Below are 21550 nucleotides of genomic sequence, written 5' to 3'. Positions count from 1 at the left end.
GGCTTTTGTAAGCTTTGCAGCGATTGGCCAATTTTGTGTCCAATCCAAATGTGCTGTTCCTTGGGCTCATCCTTTGTCGACATTCTAACAGAATCTGAATTTTTAGTATAATAAATCTCTGACCATGAGGACTTAACAGCATGCGTTCAATGTGAATATTGAGGACATTGATAAAGGATGTTGCTACAAATGTCATTGGGCCTGGCTGGATGAAACTATCAACAGACTGGACAATCGTTGTGCTGGAGACTTCAAATGAAAATCAATGTTGTCAGTAAACACACAATGACTGGGAAAAAGAAAGAAAGAAAGAAAAAGCCTTGCTTCATGATTTAAAGGCTAGTTTTTCAAAACAAATCCAAGGGCCACCTCTAACCTACAAAGTGCAGTAAAAGATACCAACTGTGATGCCAATGAGCAAATTGACCCATGTACAAAATGCAATGCTGGAGGGTGAGGACGATGACGAGTCAAACAAAAAACAGTGCCAAAATACAAACAAAAGTACAATCTGTTTATTCATGTCATTGTACCATCCCAAAGCTACATCATCGTACCATCTCAAAGCAAACTTTATTCATCTCAAGGATTATACTGGAAAGAATGGAAAGAAAAAACATCTTGATTTTTTGTACAAATATGATGTGATCTCAATTTCCCCATTAAAAAATTACCTTAAACATTCAGAACAGTCTCAATTGCAATCCCAAGCATCTTGGAAATGGTTGCTGTCAAGATTAATGGGGAAAAAGCAAACTTCCACTATCACTCTCTCACACCACCAAACCAGAAAATAAGGTCTGAATCTGTATTTTCCCATCCATCTGTATTTTACTCCATCCATACAAACCAACCAACCAAAAAACAGAAAACAAAAAAACAACAGAAAAAGGTATAATAATAAACACACCAGCTACATTAATAAACACACTATCAATGAGCAATTCTGTCTGTGCATGTGTATTCAATGCCTGTGTATTTCTAGAATTAATGTATTAACACTGGCATCTACCAATATCACTGAGCCAAGTTTTGTGTCTGTATACCCAACTGTATACCTTACACATGTCACAGGAAGATAAGCTTGTTCATTTATGCTGCATGAAATGTTCTCATGGGATGTAAATTACTGCAAATAAATGTTGAAGGCAGGGTCGAGTTTATCGACCAATTCCCTTACATCAAAGGTAAAGTTTTCAGAGCGTTAGTCTTGCGAAATGTCTTTCTCTAATATGCATGAAAGCCAGCTTGGTTTATGGCCACACTCTGTTCTCACTTACAGTTTACTTCCAAGAGCACTGAAGATTCAGCAGCTCTAAGAGTCGGTGAAGCGAGCTTTCCTCTTCTCCACAAAAGCTGTCATGCCTTCCATACGGTCATTCTGTAAACACAATGATCTCTGTGATAAAACATGAGCAGAACAAGGGGTGAAGATGAGACAAGACAGAAAAAAAGAGTCATCTAAGATTGGGGAACACAACCACTGGGTAATCTTTCTCTAAGATACCTACCAATCTTAATCAGAAAAAAACAAACACTGCTGAAATAAAAATAAAGGCACCATGATTCTCCAACAAATAACAACTTGGTGACCAGACATGTGATCAAACAAATCAATATGCCTTTCTTGGATAAAAACAAAAAACGATAACTTTTTTTCTTTTCAATAAATCAAACATGAAAAACTATGTTGAGCAATGACCCCCCACCCACACTACCCCCACCAAAGAAAAGTCTTAAAGAATCTTTACACTACTGTTTCACACTTTTATTTTATTTGTTTAGTTTTTCACTTAACCTTTCATCGCAGACCTCATTCACTTATACTTACAAAAGGTGTCTTGAAATGGAAATGAAATAATCTAATCTAGTCAAAATAATCATAACAATACCCATGACCGACCTGACTTTGGACTACCCCCCTTGTATTGCCACTCGTATTACCCCCATTATACTGGGACATTCTTTTTCCAGTTGGTGAATTTGCTGTGATAAGAATCTGAATCAGTTTCATCAAAAGGACATATATCACTCCCAGATCTAAATAACAATGAATACTCACAGTGCCAAACGTTGCATGGAAGAAACGCTTCTCCAAGTGTAAGCCTTCTGAAAGGGACATCTCTTGGCCTGTTGACAAAAATAACAAAATGTCACATGTACGTAATTCACCTGAGCACACACACGCATGTAACCTGTATCAACACTGATAATACACAACATTAAACTTCATCACATACACACAGCAAAGTTTAGTGATAACTTGGGGACAAAGGGACAAAAGTTACAAGTGTTCAGGCACTTGGGTGTTTGATGTGCAAAAAGGTAACAAACACCCAAACATGTCAGAAATTCAATGATGCACACAGTCATACAACAGTCTTGTTTTTCACCTCAGACATGGGGAAACACTTTATATACTGTTCACACACACACACACACACACACATGCACACGAAAAAACGAACTACAGCTCCTACAACTATTTTGAGTATGCCGATCATCTGCCAACTGCAAACGAAAAATACTGGAACTCACCAAAAAATCCTTCTCAATCTTTGAACATATTCACTTGTATTTTCTGCTATTAAAACTTCTTCTTTTTTCTCTCTCCAGTTTTCATCTGTCCAATATGTGGAGACTTACTGGCATTGACGGCCTCTTTACAGAGAGCAGTAGTCAGCTTGGAGTAGCCAGCAATCTTCTCCGCTGTCTTGACAGCCTCATCCACCAGGTCTCCCGCTGGTACCACCTTGCTCACCAGACCTGAATGCACACAGTGGATATCACCTCACACAGTCACACTTGTGGGGAAGAAAAGGCTTGACCTTCAAGACTTATGTGTGACAACCACTTTATTGACCACAGGAATTATGGAATACAAACAGACCTCATTTGGGTCTCTAATCAATGTATTTTAAATAAACTACATGTTTTAACTGCCGGCAACTCCAGCTCATTCCTTTTATGATTTATTTTTTAATTAGAATAATCACATTTCCATTTACTTCTATTCTAAACAAATGTAAGCAGCATCTTGAAAGCTTTCCAGGTAATTCAAGTAGCACATAACATGTGTAGTGTGTGCAAAATGTGTGTGCGTGCGTGTGTGTGTGTGTGTGTGTGTGTGTGTGTGTTCATCCACACTCACCAGCCTTCTCAGCATCCTTGGCAGACATTCTGTCTCCTGTCAGCACCATCTCCATGGCTTTAGACTTGCCAATGGCCCGCACCAGACGCTGAGTGCCCCCCGCCCCTGCAACAGTTCACCCTGTCACCTCACTGTTGCCTCACACCCACTGACATGTCTGCCCTACAATCTATCAGTGCTACAGCCTCCAAAAAATCTGGACCTAAGATATCAGTAACACAACATCACATCCGCTTGCAGTTAATGCTACCTCTGAGCTCGTCGCACAACAGAGGACACCATTACTGATAGTTTTCCCTGTGCCAAGAACAGAATTTTTTCACTAAAGCAAATAGCATCAGAGCTGAGCTGGACAGATCTTCAAAAGTGAGTCAGAAAATTTTTTGACAGGAGTTTCCTCCTCTTTGCAGTCATTAATGTATAATGTAAATAGGACAGAGGGCAGCACTGTGCCTTGGGGTTCGCCAGTACAACCAGAGTTTTGAGAAGAATGGACAGAATGAAAATGGACAGACTTGGGTTCTACTGAGAAGAAAGCTAACTATCCAAAGAATGGGCTTGGGATCAATAGTTTGATGGCAAGGAGATGTGGTTGTATCATGTTAAAAGCAGGAGAAGTCAACAAAAACAAAATGAACAAACAATCCTAAATTAAATGTAGGAAGGCATTGTGAAGGAGAGTTAGAATAGCACTGTCAATACTTCTGTGTGGTTTGTAAGCAAACTGAAGAGAGTCAAGGTTTTGTTTAGTGAAAGAAAATAGATGGTGGAGAGTAACTTTTTCAAAGCATTTCATTATTATTGAAGTCAGGGCAACAGGGCTGTAATCATTTAGTGCAGCTGGGTTCTTTCTTGGGGATACAGCAGAGAGTTTTTCCAGATGTTGGGGACAGAGCAGTCCATGAGACACCAATTGAAAAATTTACAGAACACATCACAAAGTTTAGAGGCACATGTTTTCAGTAATCTTCCGTAGATATTATCTGTGCCTACTGCCTTTCTTGACATTCAGTTTTAAAAGCAAAGATTCAACAACTTTTACATCGACCTCAAGTTCTGACCTGCGTTTCTGTCTCGTATTTATATTTGTATTTGTATTTCTTTTTATCACAATATATATCTCTGTGTGAAATTTGGGCTGCTCTCCCCAGGGAGAGCGCGTCGCTACACTACAGCACCACCCTTTTTTTTGTGTATATTTTCCTGCATGCAGTTTTATTTGTTTTTCCTATCGAAGTGGATTTTTCTACAGAATTTTGCCAGGAACAACACTTTCGTTGCCATGGATTCTTTTATGTGCCCTAAGTGCATGCTGCACACGGGACCTTGGTTTATCATCTCATCTGAATGACTAGCGTCCAGACCACCACTCAAGGTCTAGTGGAGGGGGAGAAAATATTGGTGGCTGAACCATGATTCGAACCAGGGCGCTCAGATTCTCTCGCTTCCTAGGCGGACGCATTACCTCTAGGTCATCACTCCACTCTTTGATCTTCTCCTGCAGCTGTGACATAACACTACCCAGTTCCCCTCCCAGATTGTTCCTTTCAGAGCGACAGTAGAAATCATTAAGCTTGTTTGAAAAATCAACCTGGTCATCTCTTTTCATTTCACAAACAACTGTTTTTCTTTTCATTTCCGCACATGATGCAATTTCTCTTTGTGAGATAACAAAGTTATTCTTATCTTCTTGCCTTATCATTGCCTGATTTTGCAGGATTCCCACTGCATCCTCTTCATCACTGCTTAGTCTTGTCAGTGTAGCTTCCACACGTGTTCCTCTTTGTTGCCACACTGATTTGCTGATTTATTTTGCGGCCTTCCCACGCTTCCGGTTCTGACAAAATGCCGGTACTATGCACCAAAGTGTCTACGCAATCGCCTGAAAAAATCAACTGCATGCAATTTTTTTTTTCCAGGAATGGCCAAATACTTTTCATACTGTCTTAAATTTGTGACAGTTTTGTTGGTTTTCCAGAACACAGACTGACAAATGCATGGTAGGCAAGCTTGGACCCACAGCACTCCTGACATGAGGCTCCCTAGAAAAAACAGGTTACACAACAGGCAGTCGGGCAAAAAGCACCACTGTGATTTTGTCTGCAGATGGATTGGCCCAAACCTTAGCATGATGACATGGGATAGATTGAGATTTAGTCACTTTCTGCATCATAATCATCATCACTTGGGCTGTAACCTTTCTGAAAATTTCTTCCAATATAAACCTCTGATTATTCTAAATTTTTCAACATTAAAATTCAGTTGCCAACCTAAATCAAACAAAAGGATGGCAGACTAATGAAGGGAAGTAACTCATGAAATATGGTGCAGACAGAAAATGTGGATGCAGACAAATATTTGACACAGAATTCACTGTTACAAGTATTCTTAGAAGCTGGCACTCTGCGACACTCTACTGTTATCTTATAAACTGTCTGCATTTAATTAATGTCACAGTATCTGTCATGATAAACAATGAACAGACTGACACTGATTCCACCACCAGTCAATCTCTCCCCTCCCCTCCATCCTCCTTTACTGTGTTTTCGTTTTTTTCCACTATGATAAAAGGATAAATCAAACTTTTACAATCTAATTCTGCCTCCAACCTCAAATTTTACACCCATCCCTCTCTCCTTGTCCCAATCTGTCCCCACTTTTATTTCTAAACAAGAAATCTTCCTTACACAAAACTGATCCTGCTTCAAAGTCAGTTCTAGTCTGAACCCCCTTCCCAACCAACCGTAATCCTTCCCTTCATTTTGTTTTTGCTTGTAAAAAACAATAATTCTTCCCTCCCTTTCGCAGTTAAATCAGTCACACTCATACCATTCTGTTCCCAAATCCCTCCCACCTATCATTTTTGACTCACTTGTGTAAACAAAGTGAGTCTATGTTATAACATGGTATTTGTGTGTGTGTGTGTGTGTGTGTGTGCGCGCGCGCGCGCACGAACGCGTCTATGGTAAACTTTAACCTTGCCATTTTCTCTGGAAATATTTTTTCTGCCAATACCAAATTTGGCTTAAACATGGTATGAAAAAAATCTTCACAGTCGTACCAATGACAGGTTGTAAGTCTCCTGAATTAAGCTGTTTTTCCGAATCATTACCCGTTTATTTCATTGAGATTGGTTCCAAAATCCGAAAATTCTATAAAAAAAAAAAACCCAAAAAAACCCACTTCCCACTGAGTTACTAGAAGGCAGAATGTGTTTGAAGACGACATGACTTTGTTTTTCTTGTTCACAATTAAAAGGAAAGAAATACAATTCTGGACACAACACATACAGTGATACTAACTACACCATCAATGTGTTTACTGCATATACATATTCTTAAGTGGACACTGAATTAACTGGAAGGAACATAAAAGAAAAATTGAATTGATTGTTTCTTTCAGCCCTTTGTAGACTGATTTGTGCAGATCTAGAGATCTACCATGTGTTGTGTGATGTGCTTGAAGCGATGGCAACTTCTCCTTTACCGCCTAAATAAAACAATAATCGAGATTTACACACAAAAACCATGATTTAAACAGCATTATTACGTCCACTACAATCACACCTATTTATCACACAAAGAAGAAAACGTCAGCAGTGTTTTCAATATTAAATTTAGTCAAATGATGCACCACAGTAGTGGGGATTAGTCTGCTTGCTTTGGAACTGAACATGCATGGTTCAATCCTGCTCGCAGGCCTCTTTTTTTTTCTCTTTTTTTTTTCCACCCAAGCTTATTTTATATATCACATTTAATACAGAGTACTTTTCAATGATTTTTAAAATCTTTTCTTTTTTCTTCTTCTCATAATTCCTTTACTGGAGTCTTGTGGCACAAGTGAGTCTTGAAGGCTTTGCCTCTTGTTGTTTTTGTTTTTTTTTGCTGCCCCATCATCTGCACCGTTTCAGTGGCATAACTCCCACGCTGCTCATTTAGATTCCCCCATACACAGCCACACCCGGGTTCGTCCGTCGCAGTTCCAGCGTCGGCAGTCCACAGGGAACCATCGATGTCAGGTCGTCCGGAGGCCACACACCAGAGGAGACCCTGCACTGCTGCTGAGTCACTTCGGTGATGTTCAGTTGTGCCTGTTCTGTTTTAACGTACTTAGGCCTCTTGTTGTTTTTCATATGAACCCTTCCCTCATCAGTGAATGTTTCCTAACATTGGGAGAGGTGTCTGAAGTAACTTCTGATATCTATTTTAATTCAATTATTTGTTGTTGTTTTTCTTATTCATTTTTATCTTATTTCAGTTTGAACTTAAATGTTTCACATTTCTTACACTAAAGTGGTTCTCAAGGCCTGATCAGTGTTGGGTTTGGGCGCAGGTCAGTATCTGCTAGCCCTTCCCCGCCCCCATGCTTTTTAAAATTTTTATTTCTTATTATTTTTTTTACAATGATTATTTAAAGCAAGATGTGGTGTTGTGAACATGGATCAGTCTGTATGCTTTGAGGCCTCATGGAAAGTGAGACAGAGAGAGGTATACCTACCTGGAATAGTTCCCAGGGCGATTTCCGGCTGTCCAAACTGGGCCTTGTCCCCGGCATAGATGATGTCGCACATCATGGCCAGCTCACACCCACCTCCCAGCTGCAGCAACAAACAGTGCACACTGCCAATCTTTCACAGTCCACATTCCTTATCTTTCTGGGGGGAGGTTCAGGAAGGACAGCCCTGGCAAAAGCTGATGCGATTTTCTTTTTTACACAACCAAACTTATCTCTTTGAAGTCACATTGGTAAACTGTGCAGAACACGTTACTGCCTCCTTGGCAAGACAATTTGATGAAAGGAAACTGTTTCTTGTACAGTGAAGCAAAGTGCTGATGCCTCCCTTTTTCAATAATTCAGTGCCCCTCTCACACAGGCTTTTATTCTTTGATACCACTTTGGTGAAAGAGAAATAGTACCACATGCATGTAAAGAACATTGTTTTCTGCTTGAAAACACAGATTGATTTCCAGAACCATGGCACAGGTCTAGTTTCTTGTGGATGCAGGATTATATATATATATATTATCATTTCATTTCAATTTTTCAAGGACATGAATGGTCAACATGGACATATGGAGCAAAGACTGAAAAGTCAGTTTTCATCACCAAAATGCCAATACAGAACTCCGCACAGTACAGAAGCACACCAGCCCATGAGTCAGACAGATTTCTGAAGCCAAGATGATGTAACAACAAGAAACAGGCTTTGCCTGGGGAATATTGAGAAACAGTCCTGGTAAGACTTCTGTTGTTTGGTGGACTCTTAGCGATGGAGACACGCAACACAATTAAACTGTGAATACACCTGTCGAGAGCAACGTTACAAAAGCACTATTTGTACAGAAAGCTTAACAAGAAATCACACACACACAGATGCACACGCACACATCCACACATAGTCACATACATGCATGTACACACACATACACACAAGCTCAATCAAAGCACTGTAACTGTAATCTAAACTTTAAATTAAACCAACAGAGAATACTCTTAAGCCCTGTTATCTAGGCAACACAGCCCACAAGCCACTACTTTCTGTCAAGGTCATACTGCTTCTGGAACTTTTTTTTTCCCCCCATAAAATCATTACCACAAATGAAAATCTTCCCATTCAATCAATGACTAAATCAGGACATGAATGACCTAAAATGAAAATTTTTTTATTTGTAAAAAGAAAGGGAGGACCGACCACTCACAGCGAATCCATTGACGGCTGCGATGATGGGTTTGCGGCACTTGGCAACTGCATCCCAATCATAGAGGAAGTTGCTGTTGTAAGTCTCAGCAAAAGACTTCATCTGCTGCATCTCCTTGATGTCTGCCCCAGCTGCAAAAAAACAAACAATGGTTACACACCAGATATGTATGCTTGAAAAACCACCTCTATGAAGCCATAGTAAACAGTCTCCTCTCCTCTCTACATAATGAGAGAACTGTTCACATCACAACAAATTTAATGAATGAGGAAACAGCTCAATAAGAATGTGAAAATACATACAAACATATGTGCAAGTGTACACATACATGCACACACACAGTTTCAATAGAGTCATTCTGTGTCAAAAGTTGTCAACCATCTACAAAATTACATGACCTCGACAAATTATTACTATCAAAGAAAAGATTGCTTGGGCGTCCCATTTCCCCAAACGCACACACACACACACACACGTGCATGCGCGCACAAACACATGCACACATTCTTTACCTACTTTGTTTAAAATTATTATAATAAAATGAAAAAAAATGACTGTGGTAATTAAGTTAAAATCATCACTGTAATAACTGAGGAACCAGCACAGAGTGCTGAAATTAAATTCACATATTACTCAAACATACAATGATTTTCTCTGTCTCTCTCTAATAACAACATACTCATCTTTCTCTCTCTGAAATAGAAATATCTTAACTAATAAATAAATAAAAATGGCAAAGGACACAGAAAAAACAGACTTTATGAAATAAGGTTGGGTGGGGGGAAAAAAAGAAGAGGCCTGCGAGCAGGATCGAACCATGCATGATCAGTTCCGAAGCAAGCAGACTAATCCCCCCTACTGCAGCGCATCTGACATCATTTGACTAAATTTAATACTGAAAACAATGTTGACGTTTTCTCAATTATTCTATTATTTAGGTGGTAAAGGAGAAGTTGCCATTGCTTCAAGCACATCACACAACACATGGTAGATCTCTAGATCTGCACAAATCAGTCTACAAAGGGCTGAAAGAAACAATCGATTCAATTTTTCTTTTATGTTCATTCCAGTTAATTCAGTGTCCACTTAAGAATATTTATATGCAGTAAACACGTTGTGGATGGCAGATAATATTAATCAGAAATAACGGAAGTTATTGGCTGTGACAAGACCCCAGCATCAAGAAGCCGCCACAGCTGCTCTCCTCTACAAAAGTAATTATTACTCTTATAATCTATCCAACACAAATTATACAGATGATCAAAGCATGAACTTCTAATACCATAATCTTAGATGAACAGACTATAAATAAATAAATGAAAAAATAATGAAACATGAACAGTGGGTCTCCATCTGTGGACATTTCCAACACTGTCATACACTCTAACAAATTGGAAAACAGGCAACAATAACATCTGTGTAACATGTTCTGTTCACACTCTCATTCATCTTTTATGTTTGCTAAATATCACAGAAGCCACTGCTTTGTGGGGTGTCAGGAATGCAGTTGTTTTATCTTGATTGCAATATTTTATGTGTGTTTTCTCCTTTGATTATTTGAAGCAGGCTTATGCTGATATACCATGTAACATATGTATTATTTGTAATGAAAAAGAAAAAAAGACGTCATCAGCATCATGAAATATATTACAAAAGAAATAGGACTAAAGATGGATTTTTGGAAAGTCAAAAAAAAAAGGAGAAAAAAAAAGAAAAAAAAAAAAGAATGAAGTAGGGAAATTTGTTGTAAGATGTCAAACCTGAATTTTATTTGAGAGCAAGAATAGTCGCAATGACCTTCATTAAAGGGTGGACGAGTGGAAAGTAATACTGAAGATTCATGTGATGGTCTGTTATTTACTTGACTCATCTGGTTGTGCTTCCCGGGGACTGCTGGCACTGGGAAATCTTCATTTATAACTGTTGTGGGTTTGTGCTCAAATCAAATCAAATTATGGTGCTTAGAGCCTCGCCGACCACTAAGGCCATCTCAACGCTATCGCCATGGTAATACCTACTAAAAGGGTGTAAAAAAAAAAAAAAATTTTTTTTAATAAAATAAAATAAAAACAAGTCACCGCTTTAAGCTTTCCACTCAAAGTTGAAAAAACTTTCCATAGTTTAAAACGTTCAAATCTGATTAAAAATGTTCACTTCTTTCAAGAAGTTCATCAGCGTCCACGGACGGACATCATAAAACAAAGTCTTCAGAGAAACCTTGGGTTTGTGCTGATACTGCTGATTTATAGCGATGGTCTATGATTAATCTGATTGGTCTGTTTGTGCTTCCCTGGGACTGCTGGTGCTGGGAAATCTTCATTTATAACTTGCGGGTTTGTGCTGATACTGCTGATTTATAGTGATGGTCTGTGATTAATTTGACTCGTCTGTTTGTGCTTCCCAGGGACTGCTGGTGTTAGGAAATCTCCATTTATAACTGTCGTGGATTCATGCTGGGGGATTGTGTTCTGTCACTGATTTTAACCTTTTTTTTTTTCTTTTCGTTTGCTTTAAGATTCACTGAACAGTATTTCTGCATTGTGGATGTTGGGACTTAACTCTTCTTTCAGATTTCTTCAGACTTTCGTAACGTTGTGCTTTTTGTGATGTCGATCAGTGCTTTTCTATCTCCAGAATACATTAGGTATGCTGTCCACGTGTATTCCATAAAAAAGTACTTATCTCCCTGTTTTCTAGACCCATCTTCAATTAACAAGAAAATATTCAAGGCAGAAAGAAAAAGAAAAGGCTGGAAAAAGAGACAGCAACAGAAAAGAAACATTTCCAGCACAGAATTTCCAGAAGGTGGGGACACATTTTATACTAAAAGAGCTCTTAGCACCCAGGGAGAGGTTATCAAAATTTTAAGCTGTTAAAAAATGAAAAAAAATTCACCAGCAAAAGCTTTTTCGCTTCCAGTGATGACGATACAGCCAACATCTTTGTCCTCTTGAAGTTCTTTGAGTACTATCATCAATTCATCCATGAGTGGACCGCACAAGGCGTTCAGAGCTTTGGGCCGGTTCAACTGAATGAGCCCCACATTCTTCTTCTCTCCACGCTTTGCCACGATCAGGTTATCGTACTGGCCTGGAACAAACATGCATAAACTTTTATGACACTTTCCCTGTTAAACACAGATTATTTAATCAACAATGAATAAAGTTACAGAGATGTGTGACTGCTTTCAAAGGATTTGCAGCATCTGTTCTTCTCATATATACTTAAGTGTATAAGATAAGAACAGGCACCTCTCTCTCTCTCTCTCTCTCTATATATATATATATGACAGTATACTATCTGTTCACATATTGCTTCTACTGGTACTGCTAAGCCCAATTTATATCAAAGTAATATAGGTTTAATTATACATAATACAAAATCTTAATCTTGTACGATATACATGGATGGTGCCCATTTCGGCAAAAATCTGTTATATTCCATGGATATTCTAAAAACATACTTGTCAATTTCGTATGCCTTTTTAAGGTCTGTTTTGAACATTTGTATTGTTGGATTTACTTTATTGATTCTACATTTGCATATAAAGAATTTGGCTATTATTAAAATACGTGAGAAGCAACCATCAGTTTTTGTTTTATTCTCGCACCCAAAGAGCACCAACACACAGTTAAGATCAAGTCTATCACAGTTTGGACATTTTTCTTTAAAGTATCATACAAACTCTGTTCAGAACACTTGTACATGATTATATTCCCATAGATAGTGTAGGATTGTGTCTTTTTATCTTTACAAAAATTACATTTGTTGTCTGTTAATACTCCCATATTCCTCAACATAGAATTTGTCACAAGTACAGGATAATTAATCTTAATCTGAAACCATTTTAATTTCATTTCTTGTATCTTTCATGTATTCAAAAAAATATTTTTCCATTCAAGTTGGTTTTCAAAACAATGATTCCAATTTTTACAAGCATCTGGTAGTACTGGTTTCCCAATAAATATATCATAAAATGAATGTGTTCCCTTTGGAGCTTTTATCCTAATTTTATGAGCTTTATTGTAATCCACTCTATTCTGATTGTTACTTAATACAATATTCTTTTCTCTTAAGAAGCTTCTAACTGAGTTTATTATACCAAAGTATTTAATAATTGTGTTATGAATGATATAGGAAATTTTCTATCTAAAATTACGTTTAAATAACATACTTACTGTGACCCAACTAGTGCAGACTCCAGCAGGGGTCTGACATTCCTGTCCTGTGCAAACTACTATCCGCCTATGCGAAGAAAACGAAAGCAACTACGGCTGATAACCTCCCGTAAGTAGGTAACCTCCCCTTTGTCCTGCTGGCTAGCGCCCTCTTTTTCCGGCAGCTATCATGACTCCTGTTCCTGTGCTCTCCATACGGCTAAGTTTATATCTTGAAATTCATGAAAATTAAAAACTTCCATTTTCTTTCACAAGGTCTTTTACATTACAGACATTATTTCTAACCCAATCTTTGAAATACAAAACTTTGCCCCCAATCTTAAATTTGTTTATTAAAAAACAATGGTTCCATCAAAATGTCTTGTTCATCATGTCCATCCAAGGTGAATAACTGTGAAAAACTTCTTTCCAAAAAGGGTTTAACATTCACCCTCCAACTTTCAGTGTTACTGGGCCATATTCCTGTCGCATTCCAACCTCTGGACATTCTTTTAACAATATCTTTTTCCATTTAGAACTAAATGACTGATTACAGATTTTTTTCAACCATATAAGTTTCAGGGATTTTATAAATGATGGGATGTGTGGAATATTTATACCTCCATTTTGGATACTATGCACTACTATTGATCTTCTAACTTTATCTCTTTTTTTGTCCCATACAAAATCAAAACATTTTTTGCAATTTTTTTAATACTGTCATCTGGTGGGTTTGGGTTTGAAAGCATAATCCATAAATATACTAACTTGGATAATATAAGTGACTTAAGAATAGCTACTCTTCCTAGCGGTGTAACAGATCTATTCATCCATATATTAAATAGCTTTTTTGTCTCATTGAACTTGTCTGTTACATTTAATTCTGCCATTTTACGTAGGCCGTTAGTAAACCACAGCCTTAGGATTTTAAATTGTGGTGGATTCCAGTTCATTTTCAAATTTGGTAGAAACCTAGTATTACTATTACATTTACTTCCCAGCCATACCTTACATGTTTTTTTCTTAATTTAATTTCATTCCTGAGATTGCTTCAAATTCACCAAGTTCTTTGAAGAGTTCTTCATAAGATTTATTGTCACCTTCTAGAAAGAAAGAAGTGTCGTCAGTGAACTAGCTTATTTTACATTCTGTCTCTGCAATCTTCATACCTTTTATATTGTTATCCTCATGGATTTTATTGGCCATTATTTCTTCACACAAAATAAATATGGTGAGACTGGATCTCTTTGTCTGCAACCATGTTCAATCTTAATACCTCCGGAAGCTTTTCCGTTAACTATTACTGTAGATTTTACATTGGTGTAAAAACTAAAATGCTTCTATCCAACGACAAATATCATTACCAAAACCAAATTGTTTTAAAATTTTATGCATTATTTCCAGCTAACTGAATCAAAGGCTTTTTCATAATCTATCGAAACAAGTAGTCCTGGGAGATTTTTCTCTTTCAAATAGTAAATAATATCATAAAGAAGCCTTAAATTATCCACAATGTATCATCCTGCAACAAAACCCGTTTCGTCTTCATTAATGAGTTTATCTAAAACAGTTTTAATCCTACCGACGATACACGACGAGCCTATTTTGTAAGTCACATTCAAGAGTGATATAGGACGCCAGTTTCGGAGATATTCTCTAGGTTTATCTCCTTTTGGTAGGCAGATTATAATACCTTCTCTCTGTGTAATTGACATCTCTTTTTTTCTTCTTCAAATCCTTGGTTTAAGGAGCGTACTACTAAAACACCTAGCTGTTTCCAAAAAATTTTCAAAATGTCCACTGTTATTCCGTCTCTTCATGGGCTTTTACCATTCTTCATTTTCGTAAGTGCTTGTGTTGCTTCTCCCAATGTCATTGCCCCTTCTACTGCATTTGCTTCAGTCTCAGTTAATTTAGGTGAAAAACTAACATACCCATCTAAATTGATATCTTTTACTTCACATTCCTGATATAAATTCTGATAATATTCCTTTGTTTCTTGTAACATGTCTACTGTTTTATCTTAAGTTTTTCCATCCTTAGATACAAGGTTTAAACATCTGTTTACTAACATAATGCCTTTTCTCAAGATTACAAACATATTTTGTCACTTTTTCACCTTCTGCCACCCATCTAGTTTTACTTCTTATCAATATTACTTGTACTTTTGTTTTTCTAAGATCAACAAGACTATCCTTTTTATCCTGAATTTGCTGTATCTCTTCCTGTGATTTACTTATTTTATTTTCAAAAGACTCAAATTCTTCCTCTAATTGTTTTTCTGTTTGTTTATCTCTTTTCTTTTTTCTCGAACTATATTCCATTGATGTTTTTCTTACTTCCATAAAAAGGGTATCTAAGAATAACTGATCTGATATAGTAAAGTGTATTTGTTCTATAGGAATATTACACACTTCCTGTCTATTATACACTAATGCTGCGTATTGCTCTTTTACTCTATTAATTGTATAATTTATGGTCTCAACATAATTCTTATCCCTTAAAAGTGATGAACTCAATTTCCAAAAATTCCTTGTTTTACTATCATTCTTAAATTCTTATTGAAATAAATGAATGATCACTTCTGTAAACAAACAAACAAAATATCTGTGTCTTTTACATATGATAAAAGATTTTGTGAAATTAAAAAGAAATCTAGTCTGGATTCTTGCAGTGGATTTGATCTTCTCCACATATACCTTATGTCTCTGATTTACTTCTCTCCATATATCTATCAATTCCAGTTCACTTGTCAGTTTAGTAACTTTTTCTTGGGCTTTGGGATTATTAATATGTTTGTAATCATCATAATCTAGTGGTGGGTTCAAAACTAGGTTCCAATCACCTCCTGTAATTTGGTTTTCAGATTCCAATTATTTAATTTGACTTTCTAAATCTAAATAAAAATGTGGGTTATCTCTATCAGGTCCATAAATATTAACTAGTGTGATGTCTTTTTCCATAGTTTGAATAATAATAATGATATAATTTCCAAAAGCATCCCTTATTACAGTTTTAACTTTGAAATAAAAATTATTACTAAACAAAATGACCACACCTCTGGAATGTGAAGTATATGAAGGAAAGAAACATTCATATCCCCATTCTGCTCTTATCTGTTTCTCCTGTTTACTTACAAAATGAGTATCCTGTAAAAAAAATTAATAGAATTACTTTTCTGTTTAAGAAACTGAAAGACATCAGGTCTTCTTTGAAAGTCTCCTAGGCCCTGGACATTAGCTGAAATTACCAAAATACTAGACATTTAATTTTAATGAAGAGAGATTATCGCTGTATCTTCCCCTTTACATGTGTTCTGGTAAACCTTGTTCATTTTGGTGAAAACAGCAAAACAAAATAAACAATAAAGGAAACTAAAATGCCTACCCGGCACACAGAAACTTACAGTTTCCAACACCTGAACAGAAAAATAAAAAAAATCATAAAGGAAAAGGAAACAAAAACAAACAAAAAAAACAAAACAAGAAAAAACTAAACAAAAACAAAACAAAACAAAAAAGAAACAAACACACAAGCAAAAGTAACAATCAATAATTTACTATAAAAAAAAATAAAATAATAATAATAAAAAAAAGAAAGAAAAAGGACTGAAGTCTTCAGTTGACTTACGCAGTAGGAAGTATTGGGGTGACGATTCCCTAACGTCTAAAAAAAAAAAAAAAAAAAAAAAAAAAAAAGTGAACATGTTCAAGTATGCTCAAATAAAGAAATATAGAAATAATTTTAGAAAGACCATAAGACTAGAAAGGTGTGTGTGTGTGTGTGTGTGTGTGTGTGTGTGTGTGTGTGTGTGTGTCTGTGTGTGCAAGGTGCTCCCTATTAATTTGATACATATTCACAGGCAAATGAAAATAATATTTTGTTTTGCAGCATGAATATCTTTTAACATGAAAAAATCAAAAGAAACCTCCAAGAACAAAATCATTGAACAATATCTCCAGAACAGCATCTGTTCAGAATTCACTCATTTCATCCCCACCACATGCACCAGTCAACGAAAAAAAAAAAAAAAAAAAAAAAGGTGGGGGGTGTGGGTGAGATCGCGGGTTAGTATTTCTCTGTGTGTGTGTGTGTGTGTGTGTGTGTGTGTGTGTGTGTGTATGTGTGACTGCGCACGCTGTGTAAGAGTGTGCATGTATGTTTCATTGTTTGTGGTCTGCGTGTGCAAGAGTGCATGTGATTTATGTGTGTAATTAAGCATTCCATCCCGCAATCTCTTTATGGGCCATCTCAGAATGGGTCAACAGGTAATTTTCCCTTTTCCTTCCCTCCTCTTTTTTTTTTTTTTTTTTTTGGCAAAGAGGCCAAAGTCCACTATCAACAAGTATTTGGTAGAACCTGTTAGTCATTTCATTCGTACAATTTGCTTGACAATGGTACATTATTTACAAATAAATCAATTTTGAGAAGTTGTCCTTCTGCCTGTGCTGAAGTGCCACTCAAATTACTGAAAAGAGTGATGGTGAGGGATGTCAATAAATACCTTCTGTATCTGTATTTGTATTACAACAGCTTGTGATAGTGTTGTGGTTCGAAACATATATATATACCTATAAATGCGCTCACCCATAGAAACATTTGTATATCATATACAAAAAAAAGAACAAACAATGATCATTCAAATACATATTTTGCTTGCAATACAAATCAAGGTAGACATTTGTCTACCATTTTCTGAAATCTTGTCACATCGTTTCAAATGTGTGTGTGTGTGTGTGTGTGTGTGTGTGTGTGTGTGTGTGTTTGTGTGTGTGTGTGTGTGTGTGTGTTTGTGTGAGTGTGTGTGTGTGTTTGTGTGAGTGTGAGTGTTTGCGTGTGTTTGAGTGAGCTGTCACACTAAATGCACAGGAAGAAAATGATTTCTCAGTGGCCCCTTTCAATATGTCAGTTTCACAATTTTCAGCAGGTGCATTCCTATCCATCCACTTGGAGCAGCGTTATAACTGAATACCTGCGCACACATATATAGATTTACATGCATTTATACATATGCATCTACACGTCTACTACACAGCTATACATTGAGAACATACATATACATGCACACATATATATAGTAACCCAAGAAGCAACAAAGAACCAGACTATGCCCCAAACCTCACACACACATACAAAACGCGCATTGAAAAAAAAACACAAAAAAACTTGAAGCGGCCTCCCCAATGCAAGTCATGACCACACAACCTTGCACATCTGACCTACATCTCTCTATATATTTACTAATTTAGTCAGCCTCTCTCTCTCTGTACATTTATATATATATATATATATATATATATATATATATATATATATATATATATATATCTTTTTTTCTCTTTTATTTAACAAATATTATTGATCCAGTGTTGTACTATATCTTTTTTTATATTACTCCTTTGTCAAGACAGACTTCTCTGAATTAAAATCTATCTGCTATTCCCAAGAAGAGCATGTTGTGTTGATACAGTAAGAGAGCCGTTTTGTTGTTTTTTTCTTTTCTTGTATTATTTCCTGCTTGCAAGTGTATTTTGTTTTCTTTTGAAAGGGATGCTTTTTTTCTGACAGACCCTCCGCCCCATGGTACACACAAGACATTCGACTTGCAAAACGCAAACATCGCCAACTGGAAAGACGATGGCGATCAACAAAACTGCAAGTCCACAATCAAATATTCCGAAAACAAATAAATAAAGTCAAACATATGATCTCATCAGCAAAAACAAACTTCTTTTCTTCTCAAGTTCTCGATGCCACATCCACCAAATCTCTTTACTCTGTCATGTCAAATCTTGGAACTGCAAAAAAGACTCCTCTTCCTTCTGCCTACACTTTATCTGAACTCCCTAATGTCTCCTCCTCTTTCTTTTTCGACAAAGTCCAAAATATTCGTAGATCTTAGACCAAATGTCTTTCCAACCTGTTCATCCTGATCCTCAATTCAGCGGCACTCCTTTCCATTCCTTTAATCCATTGACTGAAACATGTTCATGAAATCCTAGAAGAAATGACAATAAAATCCTGTGAGCTCGATCCTATACCAGCCTCGGTCTTTTCCCAGTGTGTCTCACATCTTCTCCCCACAATCACCAATATTGTCAACTCATCCCTTCTCACTGGAATGTTTCCATCCACTTTCAAAATTGCAATCGTCCGGCCTCTTCTCAATAAACCCAAACTTGACGCAAACATTTTGAAAAACTATCGACCAGTTTCTAATCTTCCATTCATGTCCAAACTCCTTGAAAAAGCTGTCCTCAAGCAGCTCAACAACCACCTTTGTTTCAACAATCTCATCCACCCATTTCAGTCTGCCTATCGCGCTGACCACAGCACCGAAACCACTCTCCTCCACATTCTGAACAATCTGCTGATAGCGTCCGACTCAAGAAAAATTTCCCTTCTTACTCTTCTCGACTTGTCAGCTGCCTTTGACACGACAGACCATTCAATCCTTTCCCCATCTTCATTTTACATTTTTACATTTGGTATCAACAGCACTGTTCTAAACTGGTTCAAATCTTATCTCACTGATCGATTCCAGTCTGTCATTGTTGATCATTTCCAATCTGAACCCATTAAAATCGAACATGGAGTCCCACAGGGATCTGTTTTAGGCCCAGTGCTCTTCACACTGTACACTGCTCCTCTCGCTGAAATTATCAACCACCATAATATCAGTCATCATTCTTATGCTGATGACATTCAACTCCAGAAGAGTGATACCCCTGAAAAATTGTTGTCACTATTGCAAGAAACATCCAACTGCTTCCTGGACATTCAAAACTGGATGACTCGAAATAAGTTACAACTGAACGTGGACAAAACTGAAGCAATGATCATTTAAACAACATTACCTGTAACTAATAACACTCAAAATTTAAGTAAAATAATTTTTAAAAAGCATACAAAAGACGCTTAGTATCTTTTTTGTCTCTTCCCAGAAGGAAGTAACTCAAACTGACAATGTAGGGGGTGAGGGTCACCTAGTGATCTACCTTAGATCTAGTGCACTCAGCCAGAAATGTCTAATACTCAAGGAGAGAAAGGCAGCAACAAATTATCAGTTATAACAATAACAATAACTGAAATTATACACTATCATAACACAAACAATAAAACCAGAATATTCTAGTAATGTGGTATTTGTGTGCATGTGTGTATAGTATAAAAAATATAGTATCTGTATTGTGTGTGTGTGTGTGTGTGTGTGTATAGTATAAAAAATATAGTATCTGTATTGTGTGTGTGTGTGTGTGTGTGTGTGTGTGAGCAAAGAGTGCATATGAAAGTGTCTGTGTAGAATACCAGAAGTTTGGATAATAACTCAAGACTCATTGTTTACATAAGGTATGGAGAAAGTTTCTTTTCATTTATTTTCTTGATTTATCTCAGCTGCTTTTACTGACAAGCTATAATACAAAACAAAAAAAAAATTATCTAAAATGAGCATCTCAAATTCATGGCCTGATTCACTCATTGCTTACCACTTAATCCAATATGCTAAACTTCAGGCTATCGAAAATTGATAGTCTCTTCATTTTTCTTAAAGAAAAGTATGGGTGCTGCATACTTTATTATAGTAGCCTGCATTGTATACCTTTGTATAAGTTTGTGTATTTATTTGTCTATTTATTCATTTTTTCATTACTTGGGCAGCTGCTATGTACATATGTAAGTTAAAAATAAAATGTATACTGTATGTATGTAATATGTGTGTGTAAGTGTGTGTGTGTGTGTGTGACATTTAGGTGAGTGTACTTTTAACATAGATGTAATGTGTTATGTAAGCAAAAGTGTTTTGCAAAGCACAGAGAGCAGATTTCTGGACAGTGTGCTAAAAAGTATCCATAATTATTACCAAAAATCCCTTGGCAAATATGCAACAAAAGCCAGAATAATGCATGGTTCTGAAGGGTTTAAGGTTAGAAATTTGTGGACTGACATTTCTAATTTCTGCTCTTTTTTTTTTCTTCCTGTGGACCATCGGACAGTAAGTGTAATGCTCCTGTTATCTGACGCTGTCACTGAGGTCACCACTGCGGCACTTTTGTCATTGGTCAGCATTTGTTCAAGTTCGCCGTACAAATGAACAGAACTTTTTCATCAACATAAAATAATAACGACGGCTTCTAGATTTGGAAAACCCAGTGCATACCTGTCGACAGAAGCCTCTGGTGCAGGACCGGTATCATACCAACTTTCGCCTTGCACGCTTGCTGCAAAACATTTTTGCAGACCGCCCGCACGAGCCCAAACGAAGCCATGTTCTTCTGTGAAAGTGCTTATGAAAAAGTAGGATTGGAGCGTCAGCGAGAGAGAGAAGACGGACGGAACAATCCTGCACTTTAACCTGATAGTTCAGTTCAATTCAATTTCTCAAGGAGGCGTCACTGCGTTAGGACAAATCCATATACGCTACACCACATTTGCTAAGCAGATGCCTGACCAGTCAGGAGCGTAACCCAACGCGCTTAGTCAGACCTTGAGAAAAAAAAACCCATTAACACCTGATGAAGAGAGAGACTCGAGAGAGTGTGTGT

The 21550-nt window shown here is 36.9% G+C and overlaps 1 protein-coding gene across 1 annotated transcript; it reads right to left on the bottom strand.

The window, feature by feature from the left end:
* Window positions 1–500: 500 nt before the first annotated feature.
* Window positions 501–21326, bottom strand: LOC143280918 (enoyl-CoA hydratase, mitochondrial-like). The gene is made up of 8 exons (XM_076585697.1): window positions 21166–21326; window positions 11746–11940; window positions 8851–8981; window positions 7649–7748; window positions 3152–3256; window positions 2647–2766; window positions 2063–2130; window positions 501–1381 (listed from the first exon to the last, which is right to left on the bottom strand). Exons 1-8 carry the CDS (start codon window positions 21272–21274, stop codon window positions 1316–1318), a joined length of 894 nt encoding a protein of 297 aa, XP_076441812.1. The 5' UTR covers window positions 21275–21326; the 3' UTR covers window positions 501–1315.
* Window positions 21327–21550: the final 224 nt, after the last annotated feature.

Source organism: Babylonia areolata, chromosome 4 (assembly GCF_041734735.1).
Source record: "Babylonia areolata isolate BAREFJ2019XMU chromosome 4, ASM4173473v1, whole genome shotgun sequence".
NCBI lineage: Eukaryota > Metazoa > Mollusca > Gastropoda > Neogastropoda > Buccinidae > Babylonia > Babylonia areolata.
The sequence above is the reverse complement of the archived record's forward strand: the minus strand, read 5'-3'. Positions and strand labels throughout refer to the sequence as shown.